This window comes from Sapajus apella, unplaced genomic scaffold (assembly GCF_009761245.1).
Source record: "Sapajus apella isolate SASKATOON/1434 unplaced genomic scaffold, GSC_monkey_1.0 scaffold6, whole genome shotgun sequence".
NCBI lineage: Eukaryota > Metazoa > Chordata > Mammalia > Primates > Cebidae > Sapajus > Sapajus apella.
The window spans coordinates 30,728,574-30,756,223 of NW_022436946.1; the positions used below are offsets into that span (position 1 = coordinate 30,728,574).

A 27,650-nucleotide genomic window follows, 5' to 3' on the forward strand; every position below is an offset into this window, starting at 1 on the left:
GTGGTTTTGCTGTGTGTTTGTGGTTTCACTGCCTGTCTAGTCTCTTGGGCCTCATCTACTTATGTTTCTCTCACCAGATATTTGTACCTAATATTTTCTGACGATGATCTTCTTCCACTGGAGCATTGGATCTTCAATACCGAGGCACATCTTCTCCCTATCCTCCCTACAGATAAAAAGGAAGTTGAACTCAAAGAGGAATAAAACGACATCTTATATTTTATTCCGCTCCATTCCCTTCACTGCATACCTTAACAATTCCTTTTCTGGTAATCAGGCACGTGATGAACTTTTATTAATAGGTCTGTGATTATTCTAAGGTCTTAAATTGTTTTGCAGTCTTTTATGTTTATTATCATAAGTATAGATGGACTTAAATTCCTTATCATATTCTTTATTATTCAGCCAGTGTATCCACCAGTTTTTTTATGTTTTTGAGTAACCTATTATCTCTGAAGTTCATGAAGCTGTAATACCATTTTTATTAAACTGAATAGAATGATATAGCAGTGACCTCTTAATTACAATTTGATTTGACTGCAAAACTTTTTCCTCCTCTATGAGGAGATGATGTCTGCTTTAAGCTGTAATGTTTTGCCATGTTGCAAAAAGCCATAATAATAAATTAAGTATTAAAAAAGCTTTTTCCTTTTCAACTTCATGTTAATCTGGTTTGTCTATCCACCAGAGACAGATCTTCTAACTGTGACAGCCTCCTTATGCAGGTCTATCATTATTTGATAGAATGTCTTCTAAAATACTTCACTCACATTGTAATTCAAATTAGAAAGTCATTCCAAAAGGATCATCTCATGTTGACCTCATTTCATTGGAACTGCAGTGTATTTGTGTTGGTTAATTATATTAGCATTTTCTATTTTGTAAATGTGTTCTTTAATTTTACTTGAAATGCCCTATGTCATTTCTGGATTACGTACTGGTTAATTTCTTCCATTCCCTACTACACAGAGAGGTGAGCTCTCAAATTTTGTAGAGCTCTGCTATCACTGAATTACATTTTTCTAAAGAAAATAGTATAACTTAATGGATTAGCTTTTGGGTTTAACTGAATATATGAAGAAATTGGGTCTCTCTGAAGAGAGGGTATTTTGTATGGCTTTTGGTTCATTTGTTTGTATTTCATCTTCATTTTTTTTCTTGAGAAAATAAAGCATTCTATTTGGTTCAGATTTCTCAGATTTAAAAAAGGCTCTATTTCAAATGTAGTAAATTATAGAACAACTAAAATTTCATTTCAGTTTGTGAAAGCAGGATTTGATTCTGAAAGAAGCTTTGCCAATCTTTATTAATTCATGATCAATCAAGGAAAACCTAATAAATTTTTAGGCCAAATAAGAATGTAGCATATTTAGTATGGTTATATTCAACATAGAGATCACAACCTGGAAGAAATATAAAGAAATGGCCACTCCCAATCCCCCACAGTCCTGGAGTAGATCAAAATCAATATATAATTCTTTTAAACATTAAGTTTTGAAATAGGAATGATTTTCTCAAGAATAGATTTGGTGATACCTTCTGTTTATTTACATTGGCTTACTATATATACATATATATTTATGTAGATATAGCTATTTCCATGAAAGGGCTAATATGATGCATATACTGAAGTGCAAAGACTTTGACCATGTGAATTTTCAGCCTATAATGGTGAGAAAGATCAGTGCAACCACGTGGATTAGGCTGAAGCCTATGAAATTGCTGCATTTTTGGTTTAAAAACTGTCAGCAGTTTCATATGGTTCCACCTAGTATTATTGAAGACAATTGTTTTCTTAGATATCAACAGACTTCACAGTTTTAGTTATTTTAGCTTTTGAAAGTGTTTTAAAATATTTCCTTTAATTGACAGGACCGTCTTTGTGACCTTCTTTCTGTTTTTCAACATCATGCATTGGTATATGTCAAAGAATAAATTAGTAAAATTAGTAAATGTAAGAGTCTTTAGTACATCATTATTTCCATGCTAATGTGTCTCTGTGATCCAGAATAACTTCTCCCACTCATATCTTCAATTCACCTAATGAAATGAATGGATAGCAAGAGCCCTTGGTTCCCAGGACTTCAAGGCAAAATATTAAGAATTATTGCCAAAATTGCGCCACATGCATTAAGATTATAATGTTTGTATAAATGTCCTTGAACTTGCAATTTAAATTAACTCATTTTCTTTTCAATTTGATTTGAAAGAGCACAAAGCTGATAAGTATTTCTGCAGCAGATAGAGTATTAAAATCAGGTTGTATGTACACACTGCACTGTAAGGTACCTTGGTATCCTGGTGTGCATAGACAAGAAGCTGTGCTATATGTTGCCCTCTCAATGGCAACAATGAAATTTTTTCAATTCTAGAACTTGGAATTTTTTTTAACAAAAGTCCCCAAACACCAAAAATGTAAACAAGATAAGAGATTAATATTATAGTGATAGAATTTAATTAAAATTATATTTTGGGTTAATTTTAACAACTGAATCTTTAAGTAGAAACTTATTTTCAACAAAATTGTGTGGTTAAATTTATATATATATTCACATACTGAAAGATGAACAGTTAAAATAGCACTTAATTTTGTGTTTATACAATATGTCTTGATATACTTTGTGCAATTAATATTACACATGTTAGTTGTATGTCAGTTTACAGAAATCAATGACTTGTCATAATGTTTTCATGAGCTGCATATTTTGTACATTATTTTTGATTTGTACATAAATCCATTCTGTCATTTTCAACTTTATATATAAATCTCCAATGTTATGGGAAACATAATAGATTGACACATAATTTTTAAAAATTATATTTGTAAAATTTCTCTATTGTGAATAAAGTCTTTTAATATATCTCCTCATTTGTTATATTTTTCTCCTTTTTAGTAGGCTTCTGTATATTTAAGGAGTGAGTGCATTCAGTTCCAAGTAGAAATATTAGATCCTAGCAGCAATTCCATACCACACCTTGACAAGGATCTTGACAAGGAAACATTTCCCATTAAAAACTTTTGCATTGCACATAATTTTGCGTATACAGTATTTGGGTAATAAAATAACCATTATTAAGGATCTAATATGTGTTCAACACCAGGACACAGAGGCTAAAAGTTTTGGTGTCAGAAATAGCACAAACTATGATCTTTGCTCATAAATTTGCAATGCAGTTAAGAAAATTAGACTAACCCCACCCTACCCCTCAAAACAAGACAAAAATAGTATTTAGTTGTGTTAAATTACAAGCTAAAATTCTATAGAAGCTCATGAAAACAGGAGGTCCATAGGATTTGAGTGGTCTAAAAGGCTTAATAGAAAAAGGAGAACTTAGCTATAGATCCTCCAAAATTTTTGAAAAAGCCTGGGCTCTAAATTCTTCAAATTCATACCGTATTTTCTTAAAATGCTTCACATATTTTGGTTGCTGTTGCCACTGCCTGGAACTCTTTATTTTTGTAGCTCATTCTTCACTTTATCAGGTCTCTGCATAATTGCCACCTTATTAGAATGACTTCTTTGACCAATCAGTATAAAATTCTCTCCACCTTTTGTCCCCTACTGTATTTTACTTTCTACTTAGCATTTGTTATAAATTTATGTCTTTCTAATCCCTTAGTATTAAACCCCAGGAGAATAGACACTTTAATTGGCATTCACCTCCCCCCATTTTTCTATGTCTAATGCTGAGCAACATCTAGCACTTGTTGTAGTACACAATTAGTGAAAAAGTGCATGAGTTAGGAAACTCTATCTTATATTCATAGTCTTTGCTACAACTGTTTGCAAATGTCTTTTCATAAGCAGTAATTTTTTTTTTTTTGAGATGGAGTCTTGCTCTGTCACCAGGCTTGAGTGCAGTGGCATGATCTCAACTCACTGCAATCTCCACCTCCTGGGTTCAAGTAATTCTCCTCCCAAGTAGCTGGGACTGCAGGCATGCACCACCACGCCCAGCTAATTTTTGTATTTTTAGTAAAGACAGGGCTTCACCATGTTGGCCAGGATGGTCTCGATCTCCTGACCTCATGATCTGCCTACCTCAGCTTCCCAAAGTGCTGTGATTACAGACATAAGCCACTGCACCTGGCCTACGAGTACACTTTTTTAAAAAATATTGAAGTACATGTTTGTGACTAGAATCAATTCTTAATCAACAGGTTATTTTTAAACTACTTACATCATGTAAAATAAAAAAGTAAGGCATGACTCCTCCAATAGAGTTTTTTCAGTATTCAACAGCCCATTATTGTTATGTGACTTAATGTCAAAGTCCCTGCCTTCTATGTTAAAAAGCAAAAAATGATTACAACAGCACCAAGCAAAGAAATTAGCTTATTACCTAATAGAGAGTTATTCAAATGGGAACTTTCTGAATGAAATTATTGGTAACACAAATGATGTTGGTTGTGTTTATGTTGTTGGTGACAGAATTATTAAAATTTATTCTAAGCATGATTTTATGTCTACTAATCAGCCATCAACACAGAGATGGCAGCTTGGCAACCAATCCGTCTAATGACTGACAATGATATGTAGACACTTGCTTAAAAGTTTTTCAAAGTTACAAGATAAAATCTTTTACATTTGAGTATAGAGCTTATATATCTAATTGCCATCCCAGGCTCCCTACCTTGTGGCTGAAGAGTGAGAGCAGGGAGGGGAATCTTATCTAACTTTTTAACTGATTTTATGGCCTAATGGCTGCTTTCTATTTTTCCAGGCTCATTCCATCCTCCACACTGGCCAATACATGAGTCACAGTTTTCAAGAAATATTTGCCAGTCATCAGATACACATTTAAAATATTAGAACTACAGGGGAATCTAGACAGCATTTAATCCAACTCTCATTTTAAATATGAGGAAATGGGGATTTTCCCAACAGGAACTGTTTTTCTATCCTTCCTCTGCGCTGCCAGACATGGGAATATGGTAGGATTTCATGCTAATTCTGAAAATAAAAAAAAATTAGCCAGGCATGGTGGCGCATGCCTGTAATCCCAATTACTTGGGAGGCTGAGACAGGAGAATCGCTTCAGCTCAGGAGGCGGAGGTTGCAGTAAGCCAAGATCGCACTACTGCACTCCAGCCTGAGTGACAGAACCAGACTCCACCTCAAAAAAAAAAGTATATGTTATTTCCAACCAGCCACTCCAAAATAAAGGTATAAATTAAGATTTCAACCTTAGAAATTGGTCTACTGCTGTGTTTCTTTCTCCAGATGTGGGCTATAGCTTACCTAATTCAAATCTTGGGTAAGGCTTGTTAAAATGCAGATTTCAAAGCCTTCCCCCAAATTTAACAAATCAAAATTGTGATGGGGCCCTGGAATGTCCATGTTTAGTCCTTTGTGTTATTCCTACACACACTAAAGTTGAAAACAACAATTTTAAATTATAGGTAGATGGAAATCCCAAGACTATCAGAACAATTAATGAGTTAAGTAGCAAGTCATGACAAGAATATGTACCTTTTCCTGTATTTTTGTCTCTACCTCAAGTTTTAAGCACAACTTCCTGTAACTTTGGTCACTTTGAAAACACAAATTCTTCCTTCTTTACAAAAGCATTAGTGAGCAATAAGCCATACAACTAAATCTTTTAGAAATATATTCACACTAGATTCTTAAACATCATTCTTTAATATTAGAAGTCTCAAAAATATTAACTTAAATCATTCTCGTTTTTATTCAGCGATTGTTTTATTTGCTTTCTTCTCCCAATAACTCCATTTTTAAGTCATTTTTCAAATTGTTTCTACTGTTCTTGTTGATTTTAACATGACTGTCACTTGCACTGACTACATGGAATTTCTAGTTTGTCTATATGTCATGTAAATGTATAAAACGTTCTTGGAAATAACCTCTGAAAAATACCTTCATTTCCCCCGCCCACATTTTTACATTCATTGCTATGCTAATTGTCAAAGATTTGTTGGCTTGCCATTATTATGATCACTTTGAGTCCCTCTAAAACATGCCATTACTTACAGAATAAATTAACTTAAATGTGTATCACAAATCCATTTAATTCCCCAGTGAATGAAAATTACCATGAAACATTAAAAAACAGTGATAGATGTATAGTTTCTATGAACTTTTACACCTGCTGGGATATTTTGGCCTTAGGCTACAAGCATTTACTAATTCACAATTCTGCAAACAGGGCCATAAAATGCACTGCTTTTCAAATAGTATTTTCCAAAATAACTGGCACCCGAGAGTTTTATTTTTTTGTTTTTTGTTTTGTTTTGTTTTGTAACTCTCCTAGGAGAAACGAGTAAATGATCACATTTCACAAAATCTTTGGGAACTTTATTCCTGACTTTCCAACTCTTGGCATTCTTTGTGGAAAATAGAAACATAATCACCTCGCAGAACCAGGTTGGGAGGTTCCATAACAGCCCTTGAGGCAGGCACGTGCTATTGGTTCCCTTTCATGTATGTGACAGCTTTGGCTTGTTATGACCCAAGGCTCTCTATTTAATAAGTGACTGAAGGAGAAGCAAACGAAATCTCTTCCTTCCTGTGCAAAACCTCTTTACCAGCCTGCCTTTCAATATCGCACTTCACTGGTTAAATAAATCTCACTGGTTAAATAAACCCTGAGTGCCTCTCTCAGCTACCCACATTCCTTCTCAATCTTGCTTTTGTCAAATTGTTAACTTTGTGACTTATATAATCTTGGCAGATTATATAAATTGCAAAATATGTATATTTTTTAAATGTTCCATTAAGATACATTGTTTCCTTTCTGTATGTGATGCAGTAAATAGAAGGGGCAGAAAGTAGGTGCAGTTGGGCCAATGGGAAGCCCACCTCACTAGGAAAGCAGACAAGGGTTCCAAACCTTAGCTGGTGTCATTAACTCCCTGTGTGATTTGGATCAAGCACTTACTCTTCACATCTCCCTTTCCTTAATCTGAAAAATGAGAGGAGTGATTAGCCCAGGCCTAACAGCTAGGCTCTTCATTGCATGGCATCCGTTGTGGATACTTGAGCAAGAAACAGCAGTGCACATGCCTAGAATATTTCCATGCGTAGACTAGAGACCACCACATCCAAATGACAAGACATCAAAACCTTAATGTCCTCATTCATAAAATGGGAGGGATCATATCTACTTTACAGAGAATCGAAATAACTAATATGTATTAAAGGTCTTGGCTCATGCCTTCAAACCATGAGTTCCAGCCCCTTCTTTCAGCTTTTGCATGCTATAAAAGAATCATCTTTCTTCTCCCTTGGGAAGTCTCCAGCTTGCTTTGTTATGACAACACATTTGCCATTATTTTACTTGCTGTTTCCAACAACTCTAGGCCTTTTTGGATGACTTCCTTCAATCAGACTGCTTCAAACACATGTTATTACTCATCTTCTAAGGTCAAAGTTTAGCTCTTTTCTGACCTGAGAAGACAGAAATAGCCAGCTCTTCTTCTTCACATCTGCATCACAAACTAATTGGAAATTTTTCCACTTATTTTTTTGTTAACAAGCAGTAGAGTTTTGTTTTTTGGTGTGTGTGTGTGTGTGTGTGTGTGTGTGTGTGTGTGTGTGTGTGTGTGTTTTGGTTTTTGGGGTTTTTTTTTTTAGCATTTGTAGAAGACAAGAAATAGGGATCAAACTGCAAGTTTGTTACACTATTATCAATTGTGTGTGTGTTTAAACAATCCAATAAAAATAAGACAGTGTCTACAACAGCTAAGAACTCCTTTTAGATTGAAGGGTAGTTTTCTTTTCATCCCAGAGTAGCTCTGGAAACCAATAAAATCAATTTTATGAACTAGGAAAGCTTACTGAAATAGCTCTTCCGAAAGAACCAGCATTGCTTCCAAAATCAGCTTATATGATTGAAAATTACTTACAGTGACTTGAAACTGATCACTTTCAAAGAAAAATGTATAAGGCGATTGTGATTGAGAGTCTTCTTACCCATTTTACCAAAAAAACAAACAAAAACCTCTTGGTTTCTATAGCAGTGGAGATGTAAATTATGTGCAACTGACACTTACCTTTTCTTCTGGCACTTCTCACACAAGAATAAGGCTGTTAGCTTCTCAAGAGAGGCTAACACAGTTGAACAAAGTACCCATAGTTCACTTCCCTCCCCCCATATGCCTCACTCCTGCTGACCTTCACTTTTCTGTATTCTGCCTCAAAAGGCCCTCCTGGTCTACCTCCTTCCACTTCCTGGAAAATGTCTATTCCTCATTTTAAGTGACCAGTCTGCCTCTCATTCCAATTTGTTATTGCTACTTCAGGAACTCCGAAGGACTTTGTGCAAACTCCTATTCATGTATCACACTATATTGTCATTAATGGTTTTCATTCATTCATTCATTCATTCATTCCACAAATATTTATTAAGTAACCAGAATATTTCAGATACTGTCACAGGTCCTGGGGAATGTAGCAGTAAGCGAGTTAGACTTGCTTCTTGAGAGTCTAGACTAGGAAAAAAAGCAAATTTGCAAAAAGTAGAATTTTTGAAATTTTAAAAGGAGGGTGTCGTGGCATATTTGTTAATATAAATACTGGATTTGATATGGCATCTGGCACACATTTGTTTTCAATCCAGCTTTACCCTTCCATTCTTCACAGAGGAGGAATGCAGTGAACATTTGGTGAAGAGTGAACAAATTGTTAAGAAATGAAGAAAAAGTGAGCCTTAAACTTCTGTTCAAGAGCATACACATAATTTTCATCTTAAGTTTGCCTGCAACAGAACACAACCCCTGCTAAGCCCTACTGACTCAAAGTGGTACTTCCATCTGCAAAGTTGAATACAGATTCTATTTTTAGTGGAAAATCTGGTGTTTACCTTAACTGTGAGATACCTCGTTATAAGCTGCTGTTAGAAAAATTGCAGCTGGGCGTGGTGGCTCACGCCTGTAATCCCAGCACTTTGGGAGGCCGAGGTGGGTGGATCACGAGGCCAAGAGGTCGAGACCATCCTGGTCAACATGGTGAAACCCCGTCTCTACTAAAAATACAAAAATTAGCTGGGCATGGTGGCGCGTGCCTGTAATCCTAGCTACTCAGGAGGCTGAGGCAGGAGAATTGCCTGAACCCGGGAGGTGGAGGTTGTGGTGAGCCAAGACAGAGCCATTGCACTCCAGCCTGGGTAACAAGAGCGAAACTCCGTCTCAAAAAAAAAAAAAAAAGAAAAGAAAAGAAAGAAAAAGAAAAATTGCATCACTGTAATCTCAAAACAAATTTACCAAAAGTAGGATGGTTTTCTCATATTTTAGTATATTCAAAATATACCAACTATCTTAGGGAAAACCCACAAGAGTCCAAGCTATATTCTTTTATTGTCATTGCTTGTGAACTATTCACTATCCTTGAGATCAACAGACATATCAGATACTCACAATTCTGCTACAGTTTGCCTTGTTTGTTTTTGGTTTGAGGGTAGAGGAGTCAGGGGATATGTTTTTTGTTTGTGCCATTATCGATGCCTAAATTGGCATGTCCACACATCCAGGGCTGGCTGCTTCTGCTCAGTGGAACACTGGAAAAGTACTGTGAGTGATGGAAATAATAAAGAACTTCTCTATAGTGACTGAAGCCTTTCTGTAATCCTCTCTACTAATAGGGCAAAAGATTCTAGGGTTAAGGTGAATCTTTTAATAATTGTATTGCCAATTTTTTTCAAATAAGTTTACTTTGTTCTTCCAAGCTGGCTTTTCTTCTACCATTCTAACGGTAACGAAATAATTAATTGCAATTTCACCATCATCCACCTTATCTTCTTGTCTTTAACTCCAGAGGAGGTGCTGACATAAATGGTCAAAGAACAGAGAGGAAGAAAAAGGGATCTCAGAGAGATTAATTAGTCACTGAAAATCTGAAAGTGACTGTTGTTGCTATTATAAATCAATATACAGGATTTCTTTAAACACTAGATAAAAAACCATATAGTATATCAATACCACGATTGAAAGGTAGATAAATATAATGAATTTTAACTAGCTCTTGAATTTATTTTGCTGCTTTAAAAAATACAGAATAGATTGCTTTTTTCTTTCTGGTCTTCCTCATACAATGATGATTACATTAAGGGAAGTTTCAAAATTTCTGCATTGTATATCTGGGCTTTTAACCTCTCCCAAAGATTAGATAAAGGCTGCCAAGCCAAAAAGCATTCTTGGCTCACGAACACAGCTCATTCTTTAAATAGAGGTTTCAGCACATCCAGGCAAGAGCAAAGACTTCTCCAGAGTCTTTATCTATTGATTAACTGCAGAGGATATTCTGCTTTAAGCGAATCTTAAATACTCTCTAAAGTAAATGTTTTATTCTACATTAGGGTAGAAGGTATAAAAGGAAAAACGAGACATTACTACTCCTCTCCCATCCTACAAATATATGTTACATTTTTGCCTGGAATATTTCTATAAAAAATTGGAAGTAGGAAAAGAACCCATTTGGCAATTAAATTGTATTTTTCCTCCTGAGATGGATATTGAAGAACTACTATATCAAGTAATTCCAAGTAGATATCCAAGAATTAATATTTCACTGGGCAGAGATCACTTGGTGACTCCCCCGGTACACAGTAGAAACTGCCTTGACACCACTGGCTAAACTATTGATGGACCTCACATCTCAAATGGGGTCAGAAAAGCCCCTTCCTTTTTCTGTGATTCTGATGGTTAAGAATATACCAATATCCCTAGATAGAATCCTGAGAAGCAGGCTGCAAATTGTAAAGAGATTCCGTGTTCTTTTTTTAACTTTAAGTTCTGGGATACATGTGTAGAACATGCAGGTTTGTTATTTAGATATACATGTGCCATGGTGGTTTGCTGCACCTATCAACCCTTCATCTCGATTTTAAGCCCTGCATGCATTAGGTATTTATCCCAGTGCTCTCCCTCCCCTCACCCTTCACCCCTGCATTCCCCGACAGGCCCCAGTGTGTGTTGTTCCCATCCTTGTGTCCATGTGTTCTCATTGTTCATCTCCTACTTGTGAGTGAGAACATGCAGTGTCTGGTTTTCTGTTCCTGTGTTAGTTTGCTGAGGATGATGACTTCCAGCTTCATTCATGTCCCTGCAAAGAACATGATCTCATTCTTCATTATGGCTGCTTAAAAAATGTGCATATGTACCATGTTTTCTTTATCCAGTCTATCATTGATGGGCATTTGGGTTGTTTCCATGTCTTTGCTATTATAAATAGTGCTGCAATAAACATATGTGTGTATGTATCTTTATAGTAGAATGGTTTATACTCCTTTGGGTATATGCCCAGTAATGGGACTGCTAGGTCAAATGGTACTTATGGTTCTAGATCCTTGAGGAATTGCCATACTATCTTCCACAATGGTTAAACTAATTTACATTCCCACCAACAGTGTAAAAGTACTCCTATTTCTCCACAGCCTCACCAGCATCTATTGTTTCTTGACCTTTTGTTTGTTTGTTTGTTTGTTTTTGTTTTTGTTTTTGTTTTTGAGACGTAGCCTCATTCTTGTCATCCAGGCTGGAGTGCAGTGGCATGATCTCAGCTCACTGCAACCTCTGCCTCCTGGGTTCAAGCAATTCTCCTGCCTCAGCCTCCTGAGTAGTTGGGATTACAGGCACCTGCCACCATACCCAGCTAATTTTTGTACTTTTAGTAGAGACGGGGTTTCACCATATTTGGCCAGGTGGTCTCGAACACCTGACCTCAGGTGATCCGCCCACCTCAGCCTCCCAAAGTGCTGGGATTACAGGCGTGAGCCACCGGCCAATTTCTTGACTTTTTAATAATCGCCATTCTGACTGGTGTGAGATGGTGTCTCATTGTGGTTTAGATTGGCACTTCTCTAACGATCAATGATGTTGAGCTTTTTTTCATGTTTGTTGTCCACATAAAGGTCTTCTTTTGAGAAATGTCTGTTCATTTCCTTTGCCATTTTTTGATGGGATTGTTTTTTTCTTGTAAATTTGTTTAATTTCCTTGTTGATTCTGGATATTAGAACTTTGTCAGATGGGTAGATTGCAAAAAATTCTCTCCCATTCTGCAGGTTGCCTATTTTCACTATGATGCTAGTTTCTTTTGCTGTGCAGAAGCTCTTTGGTTTAATTAGATCTGATTTGTCAATTTTGGCTTTTGTTGCAATTTTTTTTGGTGTTTTCTTCATGAAGTCTTTGCCCATGCCTGTGTCCTAAATGGTATTGCCTAGGTTTACTTCTAAGGTCTTTATGGTTTGGGGCTTTACATTTAAGTCTTTAATCCATCTTGAGTAAATTTTTGCACAAGGTGTTAGAAAGGGGGTCAGTTTCAGTTTTCTGCATATGGCTAGCCAGTTTTCCTTGCATAATTTATTAATAAGGACTCCTTCCCTCATTGCTTGTTTTTGTCAGGTTTGTCAAAGATCAAATGGTTGTAGATGTGAGGTGTTATTTCTGTGGTCTCTGTTCTGTTTCATTGGTCTATATGTCTGTTTTGGTACCAGTACCATGCTGCTTTGGCTACTGTAGCCTTGTAGTATACTTTGAAGTCACATAGCATGATGCCTCCAGCTTTGTTTTTTTTTACTTAGGATTGTCTTGGCTGAATGGGCTCCTTTTTGGTTCCATAAGAAATTTAAAGTAGTTTTTTCTAATTATGTGAAGCATGTCAATGGTAGTTTGGGAATAGAATTGAATCTATAAATTACTTTTGGCAATATGGTCATTTTCACAATGTTGATTCATCCTATCCATGAAGATGGAATGTTTTTCCATTTGGTTGTATCCTCTCTTATTTCTTTGAGCAGTTGTTTGTAGCTCTCCTTGTCGATGTCCTTCACATCCCTTGTTAGCTATATTCCTAGGTATTTAATTCTCTTTGTAACAATTACGAATGGGAGTTCACTCATGATTTGGCTCTCTGCTTGTCTATTGCTGGTGTATAGGAATGCTTGGATTTTTGCATGTTGATTTTGTATCCTGAGACTTTGCTGAAGTTGCTTATCAGCTTAAAGAGTTTTGGGGCTGAGACAATGTGGTTTTCTAAATATACAATCATGTCATCTGCAAACAGAGACAATTTGACTTCCTCTCTTCCTATTTAAATACTCTTTATTTCTTTCTCTTGCCTTATTGCTCTGGCCAGAACTTCTAATACTATGTTGAAAAGAAGTGGTGAGAGAGGGTATCCTTGCCTTGTGCCAGTTTTCACAGGAAATGGTGCCAGCTTTTGCCCATTCCATATGATATTGGCTGTGGGTTTTGTCATAAACAGCTCTCATTATTTTGAGATACATTCCATCAATACCTAGTTTATTGGGAGGTTTTTATATGAAGTGATGTTGAATTTTATCAAAGGCTTTTTCTGCATCTACAGAGATAATCGTGGTTTTGTCATTGGGTCTGTTTATGTGATGGATTACATTTATTGATTAGCATATGTTAAACCATCCTTGCATCCCAGGGATGAAGCTGACTTGATCATGGTGGATAAGGTTTTTGATGTGCTGCTGGATTCAGTTTGCCAGTATTTTCTCTGAGGATTTTCACATCCATGTTCATCAGGGATATTGGCCTGAAGTTTTTTTGTTGTTCTTGTGTCTCTGCTAGGTTTTGGTATCAGGATGATGCTGGCCTCATAAAACTAGTTAGGAAGGAGTCCCTCCTTTTCAATTGTTTGGAAAACTTTCAGAAGGAATGATATCAGCTCTTCTTTGCACAGAATTTAGCTATGAATCTGTCTGGTCCTGGGCTTTTATTGGTTGGTAAGCTATTAATGACTGCCTCAATTTCAGAACTTGTTATTGGTCTGTTCAGGGATTCAACTTCTACCTGGTTTGGTCTTGCCTCCCATGTTCTTTCATAGTCATTATCTTTGTCATTACAAGTAGTGTTATCAGCCAGGAAAACAGAAAACACTCTATCTCAAAAAGAAGAAATTTAACACAGGTAATTGGTTATATCTGTGATGAGACAGCTGAGAAGCCACACAGAGGATGATGAATTCTGATGACAATACTGAAGTTAACAACAGCAGGATGCTACTGTCTGGGATAGGAGCTGGAAAAACACTATGTAGAGATGGCATCACCACAGTCCAGAAAAGGAACCAGAACATGAACTATTAATAGACATGCAATGGAGGACTTCCCAGCAGAAAGTGAGATGACAGAGAGAAGCAAGAGGAGGTAGAATCATGAAGGAGATGTCGCAATTGCCAGAGACATCATTAGAAGCACAGTGAATAGGAGAAATATCCTGGGGTCTCCTTCCTTCCAATCTTTTGCCAGTGCCTCCTGTTGGTCAAGACTACCAGGAAAACAGGACAAGGGAGTCTGAAAAATATAGTTCCCTGAGATGTAGGGCCAAGTTGAGGAAGTTTGGAAAATCAATATGAGAAAAAATAGTTAAATGTCTGGCAAAAATGACTATAGCCTAGTCACGATTTGCCATTTGGAGCCTCTGTTTAGCTTGAGAGGTCTTCATTGAATTAAAGAAAACTCAAGACCACCAGCAACCTTATATTGACAGTTTTAGAATCCTGATTGTGATCTCTGTGTCCTCCCTGACCCTGCAGAGCAAAAATATTGGATGTATTTTCTCTAGGCTTTATGAGCTCCTTCATACTTCAGTGGTGAACTTGCTAGTAAGAAGCTACAAATGGCACACCCATCAAAGTTCAAAAATGATATTTAGTAAGTGGTTTCCATTGAAGAATGGATTTCAGAGAAGGAAATCTCTGAGTTCATGAAGCACTTGTTCTCAGAGACTGGAACAACAGATAAGCCTAAAATAAAACCTGTAGAAGACATGACCATCAAAATGATGATTGTAGATGTCAGTGATTAAACTTTGCCAACCCTGCTTTGGATCACAACTGATCCTAACTCCAAATTTTCATAAAACTGACAGTAGCACTTTCCTAAGCCTTCATCTGCCAACCCAAATACATCAGCCTACTTTTATCTTCTACCAAGTGGAGCATAAAAATGATGAAAGCTAAATGATCATGTAAGAGAGCTAACTTAGATTATTTTTAAGACACTGACTCTATTAGTTTAATAGCACAGTACTCATCCACCTGGAATCCTGTGATTTTTTTTAAAAAAAAGAATTACTTAGAGAAAAGACACTTTGGAACATCTTGTTCCAAATTCCTCACTAAGTTTAGATGGCAACACCTACTCTTTCAAGCCCAGTTCAAATGTCACCTCTGAAGCTCTCCCTGTCTCCTTCCTTTTTGTTCTGTTGGTGTCTTCTATAAGCCTTAATGGATGTACTTATTACATTATATTGCAATTATTTGTTGCCAGTCTATCTCTCTCTACTAGTGAGTTAGACAAAAACAACTTGTCAAAAGCAATTTAACTTTATAACTTGAACAAATATAAATCAGTCAGCACCAGAAATTGGTCAAAAATGAATATCCCAGTCCCTTTTGCCAAGTGTTCTAATTCTGTTGTACAATGGGTTTGTTTTTCAACACCTTATGGGTCCGGAATTTAAACACTGTTTTTCACTTTTTTAAGAGATGGTGTGCATTTTTCTCATTTGTTTCTCATTTATTTTCAGCTAGTCATTGCTGCTCTGTGTTATCTGTAATAGGTAAAAGTTGAAACAGCCAAAATATCCAATTTAGAAGATTGTTTGAAACACATGCTCAGGAGACAAACTGGAAAAACTTTAAAGTCTAAAGTTTATTGGCTAGAAAATAATATGTAAGTTACAGTTTCCCTTTTACAGAAAAATGTTATGCCTATTCATCTTTGACTTTAGCTCATAGTTCAAAATAAGTATCTAATAAATGACAATGAATGTAACTTTTGTTCTTTTTCCTACTGGGTACAATCCATATCAATAGATGGCACCCATTATTTCAGGTATTTGACAAATGTGTGTATAGTGGCTGGCCAGAGGTCTTTTTTTATTGAAGCCCCTAGCGTGTGCATAAATACAGAAGTTCAAACTTGGTTCTACTGAGCGAAGATGCCATTTTCCAAAACAAAAAATAAACATTGTCTGTCTTCCTACTCTTCTCTCAGAGAGAGTTTGTTTCTTCCATTTCCAGTTCCTCTCATTCCCCTACTCCTCCTCCTGGAATTTTAAGCAAAGTCTCACTATATATAAGCCATATGCCTGGACAAAGTTATCTCTTTCATAATTACCTTCTCCCCACATCTAAGAATTTCATTTGAACAACACTCTTGAGGACCCTCCATATCAAAGTTTTCTATTACAGCTAAAGGCACAGGGGTTAGCAAGCTCATAAGTTGTTCTTGAGCAGTTATCTACTTCCAAAGCCTGACTGAGAGTGTGCTTGCAACACATATCCTTTATAACTGATACTAGTGAAGTGTTGACTGGTGTTATTTCCAGTATATGGTGTGGGAGACATGAAATCTAGTTTGATATGCTAATGAACATTAATGCTGTATAATCAGTTAATAATAAGAAATCCATTAAACAAACAAGTAATTGGCTTCCTTGAAATGTAATTAATAAAATTGCTAATCAGGTCAGAAATCAATTACTTTTGGCAAGACCTTTTTTGGAATTACAGCTATGTACAGGCTTGACAGAATACTATGGAGAAGTGTTGTTTTATTTTGTGTTTTCACAGAAGGCAAAGGGCCTTAGACATAGTATGCACCCAAAAAGTATCTGTTCTGTAAAGACTGGAGGGTAGGAAGGCTATGATGTTTTAAATAAATTATTCAAATGAAACAAGAATAAAAAGGCATTTTGGATTTTGAGAATGGAAAGACCACATTTAAGAGCAGTTTCCATAAGATAACTTACCAGCTGCAACGCCACCCAGCAGCTTTAGTGTTCAGTGTTTAAATGGCCAGTGCAAATAAGAAGAGCAACATCAACATTCTCACATTTGACTTTTCATGATACATCTTCATAAACATTATTTCATGTAATCATTCAGTAGAGAAAATGTCATTCACATATATATGTAGTAGGTGCACATGTGAATATAAACAGCATAATTCTGGTACATTTCTAGAGTGCACATCAAAGAACATATAAACACAAGAAATTTTTGGCATGTTGTCAGATGAGTGATTATTGACCTAGAAGTTCGTGACTGGAGCCTCAGAGAGTGTGAGTGTATGTCTATTTTTCAGGAATGAAGATACAAAACTTCAATCAGATTCTCAAGGAATGAGGAGGAGGAGCACCTGTGACCTGAAAAAGATTGGAAACCACTGTTTCAGACAGATGCTACAGTAAACAATTAAATACAGAATGCTCAGTTAACCAGGAGCTCCCCAAATGCCCCCAGGCTTGTTGCATGGATCTATTTGGATCTGTAGAATTCTGCTAAAATTGATCATCTTTTCTTCCACGCTCTTAGTTAACAGACAGTAAACATGTTTTTTTATTTAGGAATTTCAATGAGAAATACCAAAGAAGAGGCCAGGTGCAGTGACTCATGCCTGTAATCCCAACACTTTGGGAGGCTGAGGTGGGTGAGTTCAAGATCAGCCTTACCAACACGGTGAAACCCCGTCTCTACTAAAAATACAAAAATTTGCTGGGCATGGTGGCGTGTACCTGTAGTCCCATCTACTTGGGAGGCTGAGGCAAGAGAATCACTTGAAACCAGGAGGTGGAGAAGCCGTTGCACTCCAGCTGAGTAAAACTCCATCTCAAAAAAAAAAAGAAAAAGAAAAAGAAAAAAGAAATACCGAAGAAGTGTTGCCCATCTGGAAAAGGAAGTTGCTACTGGATGTCCAGTAGATTTCTGCTAGACCAGTTGGGCTTGCCTAGGGGCCATGCACAAATTGCATGCTGCTAAACAATATACTTGGGGAGTTGAGAATATTGTCTCAAAGCCACTCGGGTGTTATTTAAAAGATTTGTTTCATTAAAACAAACAAGCCCATTCAAAAGTGGGCAAAGGATATGAACAGATACTTTACAAAAGAAGACATACATGAGGCCAACAAACATATGAAAAAATGCTCATCATCACTGGTCATCAGAGAAATGCAAAACAAAACAACATTGAGATACCATCTCACGCCAGTTAGAATGGCGATCATTAAAAAATCCAGAGACAACAGATGCTGGAGAGGATGTGGAGAAATAGGAACACTTTTACACTGTTGGTGGGAGTGTAAATTAGTTCAACCATTGTGGAAGACAGTGTGGCGATTCCTCAAGGACCTAGAAATAGAAATTCCATTTGACCCAGCAATCCCATTACTGGGTATATATCCAAAGGATTATAAATCATTCTACTATAAGGACACGTGCACACGAATGTTCATTGCCACAATGTTTACAATAGCAAAGACCTGGAACCAACCCAAATGCCCATCGATGATAGACTGGACAGGGAAAATGTGGCACATATACACCATGGAATATTATGCAGCCATCAAAAATGATGAGTTTGTGTCCTTTGTAGGGACATGGGTGAACCTGGAAACCATCATTCTCAGCGAAATGACAGAAGAGCAGAAGATCAAACACCACATGTTCTCACTCATAGGCGGGTGTTGAACAATGAGAACACATGGACACAGGGAGGGGAGCACTACACACTGGGGTCAGTTGGGGGGAAATAGGGGACGGACGGTGGGGGGTGGGGAGCTGGGGAGAGATAGCAAGGGGAGAGATGCCAGAGGTAGGTGATGGGGAGGAGGGCAGCAAATCACACTGCCACGTGTGTACCTATGCAACAATCTTGCATGTTCTTCACATGTACCCCAAAACCTAAAATGCAATAAAATAAATAAATGGAAAAAAGAAAAAAGATTTGTTTCATTTATTTGTTAGGTGATCAAAAAGTGACAATCCACATCCTGAGACATGCTTTGAGATCTTTCATTACAAAGCAGATCATGAAGAGAAAATGTATCTGCTTTGGGAGCACAACCAAGAGAATCATCCAGAATTAACAGAAGGAATGCCATGTTCATTCCAAGTACTGAGATATTTGCAAATATCAACTTCTTGCAGTGGGAAATTATATATAAGTGATTTATTTTCTTTAAGACCATTTTCTAAGTGCTGGGCCCAAGAATATACATTGGCTTCCTGCATGCCATCAGCCAAGCCTGATTTGTGCTTGTGTTCTGATTTTCTTCATCATACTATTCCCCCAAATACTCTGCTTTATAGTTATATGTGCAATCGACCTCCATATAGAGATTTATGCTGAAATAGATGCCACAAGCTAGGAGATGCTAAATTAATCCCATTACTCTCTTTTGTGAGAAAGAAATGCTTGCTGTTGACCAAATACCAGTCTAACTGGCTGCTCATTGACTGGGTTAACATGTGCCAGGATGGTATTCCTGAGCAGTTGGAGTTTTCATTAAAACATTAATTCCTGGGCTATCGTAGAAACATTAATAGTGAGCCAGTGAGTATGAGAATAAATATGAATGTTCCCTTCTACCCAGAATCCATACAATGTGTAATTTTTTATCACCAAGCTATTGAGATTACAATGAAAATTGCCCTTAATGCCAGCATAAACAAGGTCAGCCAATTACAGGAACAAAAACAGGAAAAATAAAACAGAAACCAGAACCACACGTGTTACAAGTAAAAAGATCAGACGAATGGGAGTTCAGAAGGGGATCTATACTAAGGAAACTGATGTAGAGATGAACAGCAACATGTTTGTAAGCTGAAGCTGGTGGACTCCATCAATTGGCCCAAGCATGCCGTCATGGTGTGGAGTTCCTTTGCAGTAAACAGCTCCATCCCAAACCCTAATTGAAAACAAAACAACAAAACCACTGCAGCAGCCCAGCCCTAAGACTCAACTGCATTCCTGCCCAGGAAGCAGCCACCCAGGTAATGCATGATTTCCCCGCTCCACTGGCTTCTCTTCGCCCCCTCTCAGGCTCTGTCTTGGCCTGGCACCTCCAGCTGATACTGATAAGCCCCAGCTGTTTCCCTCCATCATTTCCTAGAAAGCAAATCCTTCAAGCAGAGGCTGAGAGCCATCTCTGGATTTGAAAGGTGTCTGACTTGGAGAGATCCCAAGCATGTGTCTTAAGCATCCAGCATGGACCCAACAGCTGGTGCTGTTTTGGGGACACTCCCAAGGACCATAGAGGTTGGTGCCCTGTAAGCAGGAGTGTGCCACCTCATTGAAATAGCAGGATGTCAGCAGCCAGTGGACCCACAGGCAAACCTGTCTCTCAGGAAAGACAGGTCAGGGCAAGGTCCTGTGTTCACAGACATCAGTCTGACATCTGTGTTATGAAGGAGCAGTCTAATGGTGAAATCTAACAAACAGGCATCTCTTAAGCAACCAGCAATGTGCTCTCTATATGGACAGGCCATGAGTTCTTTGGTGGGAAGGTATTATGACAAGCTTTTGAATTGAGTCCAGCTCTGCCTCTTACTAGATCAAGGCTAGGGTGACCTTTCATAAAATTAATTCATCAATTATGGACGGAGTGCTTGTCACATGGCAGTTACCATTCCAAGTGCTTGGCAAACATCAGTGGAAAAGAAAGACCAAGTTCCCTGCTCTTGTGCAGCTTACATTCTAGCAGAAGACAATAAACTTCATAAATAAGGCAATCATATAAGAGTTAGGAAATGACAGGAACTACTGCAAAGTTTAAAAGTAGAACAGGGTAAGATGACCCGAAGGCTTAGGGATGTGGAGTGTGATGCTGCACATGATGCAGTGTTAAGATCCGGTGGTCAGAATGGGCCTCACAGAGAACAGGAGATTTGAGCAAATGTATGAAAGCTATAAAGAATTAGCCAAGCAGTTATTTGGGATACGCAGGGGAAGACTGCTGCAGGCAGGGGCACTGGCTACAGCAAATGACTTACCATACAAGGAGGCATGGAAGGTCAAGGAACAGCAAGGATGCTGTGAGCAGCAGTGGAGTGGACAAGGGCATAAATGAGAGGAGAGAATTCCAGGAGGGTGACGTGAAGACCATTGTCAGCAGCAAGTCACCTTCTCTTGCCCTCACTTGCTCACTGGTACAATGTGTAGAAAAATACCTTTGCAAGGGGCTGTGAGATTGTGGTACTATGTGTGAAGGGCTTGGCGTAGCACACAGTGGGGTGTCCATAAACATCCATGGTTTTTCTTCTCCCTTTCTTGCCCTAGATGACATAACTAGTACAAATGAGCCCAAAATTAGGGCTGGGAAACAGGAGGTGTGCCCTACAACAGAGTAGTGGAGTACACAGATTTTTCAATAAGATGTTTAAAGTTTTTTTCAACACATTTAAAGGTTTTCATTGCCCCAGACTCCCACCTCCAGCCAGCATCCAAGCTTGAGGCTCCCTCAGTCCCCTGGTGGTGGGAAGGGGTTGTACAATCCGGACACTCAATATCAAGGGGGAGAGTCCAAGACCCAGGAACATTTGTTCACATGGGGCTCCTCCTTCCCTCCCTTGTCTCTTCTCTCCCCCCATACCCTCATGCTTGCCTGGGCCCTAAACTGTGGAGTGGGGTCTTAGCCTGTAGCCCAGTGACTGTCACTGGGCACAACAAAGAGCATCTCATGTACTTCCTGGAGGAGGGAAGTGGATATGAACCCACAGGCTCTTAAAAACAAAGAGGGCACATGAGAGAGGGGACAGAAGGCAGGTGGCAGGTCTTCCTGGAAGCAGAATGCTCACTCCAGGGAATCTGCAGGCCGCCCTTTCTGCCCTCCTTGGGGTAGGGGGAGAGAGCTGTCGCCACTCTGGTTGTGGCTTCTCTCATTTCTCCCTTATGACCAAATGAGAGGAAATCAAGAGGGAGAAGAGTCCTCTTCCTACCACAGAAATGGTGCTTGGATGGGAGCCTAAAGCAGCCAGACTGCCAAATGCACAATTTCTTGTGTCAAATGCCTCTCTCCTTCCCACAGACCCTCCCCACCCAAGGATGAGCCCAGCATGGTGAAGTGGTATGGATTCCTTCCCCGCAGAAACCAAGACTAGGGTTTCTTCTCCAAGCCTGGCTTTAGGTCACAATGCCTTGAGGGAGAAGTAAAGCTGAGGAAAGGAACAGCAGGAAGGAGCAGGCCCCCTCTTGGCTATCCTGGATCCTGTTCTGCTTGTATGTGAAGGAAGGAGTTCCAACAATAACAATAGAAATCTGGTCATCCCATTGTAGAGTTCCTGACTGGCCCAGCTCTGCTCAAATTAGGAGGCTTAGGGCAGTGCTTACTATTTCTGCTCATGCACCGAATAATAGGCCTAGTGTTCCAGTATCTTTGTGATTAGTTAAGAATAGCAACAATTGATGAGGAAGTTTCCACCTTGGCAGCCAGCAAGTGCCCCATTGCTCTTCCCCTTCTAAGAACTAGCTGGCTTGTCCCTCTCCACTCCACGGCAGGTCACAGCTGAAAATCACTGGGTCTCCTGCCTAGGAATTCCTAAACTCTAAGGAAAGCTCTGCTCTTGTCTATATTTACCAAAGTAGGGCCTGGGGAGAAGAATTAGATCATGATCCTGACCTCAATGTGTTTTAAATGAGCTGGTGGGGGGACAAGACTGACACAAGACACAAAGGTGAGCTTTGGGAGAAGGTGCATAATGAATGCCAACTGCATAGTGCCACTGGTGATCAGAGGGAAGAGAGTCAGGAGACCTGGAAGATTCTATGGAAGATGAGAAATTTAATAATGAGGCCAACAGGGCGACCAGACAGAGGCAGGGATATTAAGGACAAGTGCAAAACAACTTGCATAAGCAGAGTGGGGGCAGACCAGGAAGGGTGTTGAAAGCAAAGGGGAAAGGCTTAGAATTCTTCATTAAGAAATGACCCATAGAGAAATATGGGGTCACTGAAGGTTCCATGTGCTGGGCTGATGTTGATGATGAAAGAGCTGCCTGCCGCACAGCCCTCCCAGCTTCCCATCATGCACAAGGCTGCCCAGACACACAGCACACACTCAATGCATCAGCAGAAGCAAAGTCTGACCAGATCCCACTGAGTCACAGCCACAGAGAACATTCTTCCTGAGTGGATCAGATCTCTGGGAAGGCTTCTCGACCTCGATACTCTACTTCTGGCAGCCAAAGAAGGCTGCCAGGATAGGGGAAGCTCTGCATATGAAAGTAATGTCAGCCACCTCTGGAGGCAGGCAGGATGCAAAATCACTCTGAAAACTCACAGATGGCATGCACAGACCGCACTGTTTTGGCACCATCCGTTTTTTGTTCTTTTATTTTGCATGTGTAGGTTCCAGCCACGGCAGCCTGGGAAACACTGCATGACAGAGGGCCCGGTTGGGTGGAGTGGGAGAGGGACAGAAGGATGTACTCCAGGGTCCCCTGCTAGTAGGTAGACTCTACCCTGCTGCCAACACCTCATCTAACCGCCGCAGGCAGCCACCAGATGCTTGCAGCTGACCTCCTGCTCCACCTCTCATCTCCTCTCACGTTCATTCCCATCCACGAAGGAAGGAGCATTTTCCTTTCCTTGTTCCATCCAGTAAGACCTTCCTTAGGTGAAGTCCTCTTCCTCTCCTGAGTTGTCATGGCTTCATCTTAATGGCAGAAAAACTGTAGAGGATACATCGAAGACAAATGTAGCCCCATTACATATCCAGAGGACCCTCCCTTCAGAGGGCAGAGAATGGGGTAGGAAGGGGAGTTGCTACTGGGAAAAAAACTAGTGAGCCACACTTCCCACTATAAAAATACTTTTTTCTGTCCTTCACAATGTTATCCATGGTTGGAATTATCTTTTTCTTTTAGTAAATAGTTATGGTACACTTACTCTTTGCTCCAGGACATGTGTTACATGCTGATGTTCATGACCTGTGTGTTTCTGTACCCCAGTAAATTTCAAAGTCTTCAGCCAGCACTCATGTACCATCTCCCTTAGCACAGTGGGAGATCATGCATCTCGCCAGCTCTGTGAGAACCTCTGCAAAAAGCCAGATGTGAATTGCTTGCCCACTCCACAGCCTCTCAGCTGTACTCTTGCTTGGCTACTACTCAAATCTTTGCCAGGCTCCTAGTCCTCTGCGTCTCCTCGCAGTGAAGTACAGACTGGAGCACAGTTTGCTAATTATGCTATCTGGCTGGATTAAGAGGGGCTGCAGTAAGGCAGGAAGGAAGTCTCCCTGGGAGGGGTGGGAAGCAGCACTGGCCAGGATGGCACCTAGTAAGGCAGGCAGCAGGCCAGCATGGACCCGGATGCAATGAGCATTTGGTGAAAGCTGGATGCCGGGCCTGCTTGAGATCAATGACCTCGAGGAGACCTGCTCCAGACTCCAGCAAGCTGAGCTCCTGCCAGCTCTGAGATCGGCTCTTGGAAAAGATCACTGGCACTTACTGAGGTGAAAGTCCCAACTCTAGTTATGAGATATAATCTCAGGGTTTTAAAAGACAGACCCAGGTTTTAGCCCCCCTCCCTCCAAATGAGAGGTCGACTGAGCCTAACTCAACCCCCACAAGCCATCAAAGACAAGGAGATGAGACCCTCAGTCCCAACGGGCTGGCTCACACTGAGACATTCTGATTTACACTGAGACATTCATGCTCCCCTGGTATCTCTAGTCTTTCACAAAAACATGGTGTTGTGCTATGTACCACGATATTTCAGAATAATTTGGCTCAACATCACAGAGTGTTGGCAGTATTTAACAGCCTTGTAAAAATATATTGGCAAGGTTTGTTGGCCATGTGATTTTTAAAACAAAAAAACACACACACTGTTTGGGCTACAGTTAAGTGTGTGTATCACTTATTTAAAGTTCATGCTATTAATTAATAAATGCCTGCTTTAATCCTGCCTATCATCTATTTCCAGACAAAGAGTTAGTTCTATTCTAAAACAAAAAATCTCAGAGCAACACAATGAACTAGCTGGCTGTGAAGGTGGGTATGGTGACACTTACCTGTCCTCCCTCCTCAGGCCTGGGGTACACAGCTCCCCAATACATGACCCCAACTCCCCTGTCCCTCAAAGAACTTCTTTCTGCTGGACCTGCCAATCTCTCAAGGAACTGTAATCCACACAACTTCTAAAGGGAGAAGTGGGGTGCTTGGTATTCTGACTCTCTTGACACTCTTCTGAGCCATGTGATCTTCTTGCACTCCATCCTGTGCCATTGGCTGTGTCTTACCATGCAGGTCGCCCAGCCTCTATCCCAGTTGCTGCTGGAGACCATAGCCCAGTAGCAGGAAGGATTTACACAGGTGTCTTCCTGGTGCAGAGCTGGTGACCATAACCAGTTCTGGAGTTTTGGCCTTGTGGCAGTTTCTATTCGGTTCAGTTAAAATCAATACCCACTTCGGTTTTTAGCCAGGAATGGACTATCGCTAAATAAATATAAAGGTATGCTGTTCCTCCTGCTGTGGACTGGCATTGCTTATACAATATATTGGACTAAAGTATGCCTATCTCCTCTTCTCTTTCTTTTTTCCACAAGGTCCTCAAACTCTTGGATCAAGGGATCCTCCATCTCACCTCCCAAAGTGCTGGTATTACAGGCATGAGCCATGTTGCCTGGCCTCCCATCTCCTCTTCTAATGAGCTATTTTAGGCAGCAAGAAGAAAGGATGGTCTGCTGCCCCACACTGTATTTATAGACTCAGTGTGTCCTTGACCAGGTGTGGTGGTTCACACCTGTAATCCCAGCACTTTGGGAGGCTGAGGGGTGCAGATCACCTGAGGTCAAGAGTTCGAGACCAGCCTGGCCAACATGGTGAAACCCTGTCTCCACTAAAAATACAAAATTTAGCCAGGTGTTGTGGCACATGCCTGTAATCCCAGCTACTCAGGAGGCTGAGGAAGGAGAATCACCTGAACCTGGGAGGCGGAGGTCGCAATGAGCAGAGATTACATCACTGCACTTCAGCCTGGGAGACAGAATGAGACTTTGTCTCAAAAAAAGAAAAAAAGAATCAGCATGTCCTTGAGTTTGTATCAGAGCCCAGAGTACTCTTCAAAGGGTTGCCAGGGGCATAAACCCATGGGGTCAGTTCAGTTAGGGCAATATGTGTTCAGGATGACTGAAATCTGTCCTAAAAATGCACTTACCTTTTATCCCTTCCACCTAGAGAGTGCACGCCTGAATGGACCCCATCAATCTCAGCTTCTTCAAACCCTTCTTTGACTGTCATGGGAATGTCCAGACCATCCAGATTTGGGGGCAGAGGGTCAGGGAGATAGAGGGTTGGATTATAAGCCTGGCTATGTTAAAGACACAATTCAGGAGCTGGTCGCAAGGCTAGGACATTCGAAACTATGGGGTCACTATCTTTTAAGAAAGGACAATCAGCAAACTGACAGCTAGTAACCATGTTTACCTTTACCCAGCGTCACTAATGAAAGGCAGAAAACGTCAGTCTTTACTCGAATATACCGCCCCGAATAGCTTAGGAGAAAAAGAAGAGTTTTTAAAACCTATTCCAAGCACATAATCGGAAATGCAAGCAGGAATTTATATTCAAACTTTTCATTACAATGTCATTTATAATAGTGAAAAATTAAAATCAACCTACATTGTAAATAACAAGAGAAATAGCTAAAATTAAGGCACACTGATAAGTCAGAATGTTGTGTAGCCACTAAAAAGGATGGTAAGCCAAAAAGATTAATTATGTAAGAAAATAGTCATGATTATGTAAAAAACCGGATTTAAAATTGTATATGCAATATAAGTTTTTAATTTGATGTGAAAAGATTCTGCGTCATTATTTTCTTCTGTGTTGTCCAGATTTTCTGTAATATGCATTATTTGCATAATCTGGAAAAACTAAAAAGAAAACTAGGAATTTTAAGTGGAGAAGAAAGTCACCTTCCATAGGATACATTAGATGTTTCTCAGAATAGGTAACTTCCCGATTGCATGAAAATATGATTTAATTTCCATGTACAATTCAAGAATTCAACAAGTATTTATTAAGTGCCTACAATTGCCATGTAACTTATTTATCTATGCAATAAATAGTTACTGGAGACTGAGCAAGAAGTATAGAAAATAATAAAATAGATTATCTTCCCTCTTGGAGCCAAGAATCTGCTAGGAAATGGTGATACTAAGATAAAAGACAAAACTCTCCCTTCAAGTAACATCACGATCCAGAAGGAGAGATAGACAAGTTAATAAAAAGTGGTGCTGCCCGTGTTAGAGCTAATACTCTGCAAAGGGTGTATTAGGGTGTAATCTGAAGGGATCCGCAAAGCGCGAAGGGGTGAGAACCTGACAGGGGCTGTTGGTCAGCAGTCTAGTCCTCAGCCAGAATGCAGGGAGACTTCTCATTTCTTTCTTTTGGCTTCTATTAATTCCCTATTTCATTATCCCCTCCACTCAGAGGATTTCAACTCTGTTCAAAATAGGTAACTTAAGAGTCCATTTTTAATTAAAACCAAAAAGATCTGAGTTCTCTCTGTTCATACCTACCCCACCACTAAGCAGAAGGGTCCCCACCACCATTTCTTAAGATCGCTAAGGAAATTGGGGTTCAACAACAACGACAAAAAAAAGCCTAGAGATAAGGCAAACAAAGTTGGGAAAAGAGCCAGCCGTTGTCTTTGGTCTCCACCTTTCCTTTCTACCTTCTAAATTGCTTTTAAATGTCTTCAGTGACACACTGATAGAATCCTACACTTGTGTAGCACTTTGCACAGGACAGTCTTATAGGGGTAGGATCCCAGAGAGCCTAAATAGAATCTTGAGTGTTGTTTCATGTAATTCGCAAGAGACTGGTTACCATTCCCCGCTCATGTCTGTTTGCACACGTTGATGTCTGTGG

General features: G+C 39.5%; 1 protein-coding gene across 1 annotated transcript in view; it reads left to right on the forward strand.

The window, feature by feature from the left end:
• Positions 1-2,869, forward strand: part of MAN1A1 (mannosidase alpha class 1A member 1) — a 181,296-nt gene extending 178,427 nt beyond the window's left edge. Inside the window, exon 13 of the mRNA XM_032274918.1 lies at positions 78-2,869. Within this exon, the coding sequence (XP_032130809.1) occupies positions 78-204 (127 nt within the window). The 3' untranslated portion in view covers positions 205-2,869. The remainder of the gene's footprint in view (positions 1-77) is intronic.
• The last annotated feature ends 24,781 nt before the right edge of the window (positions 2,870-27,650 follow it).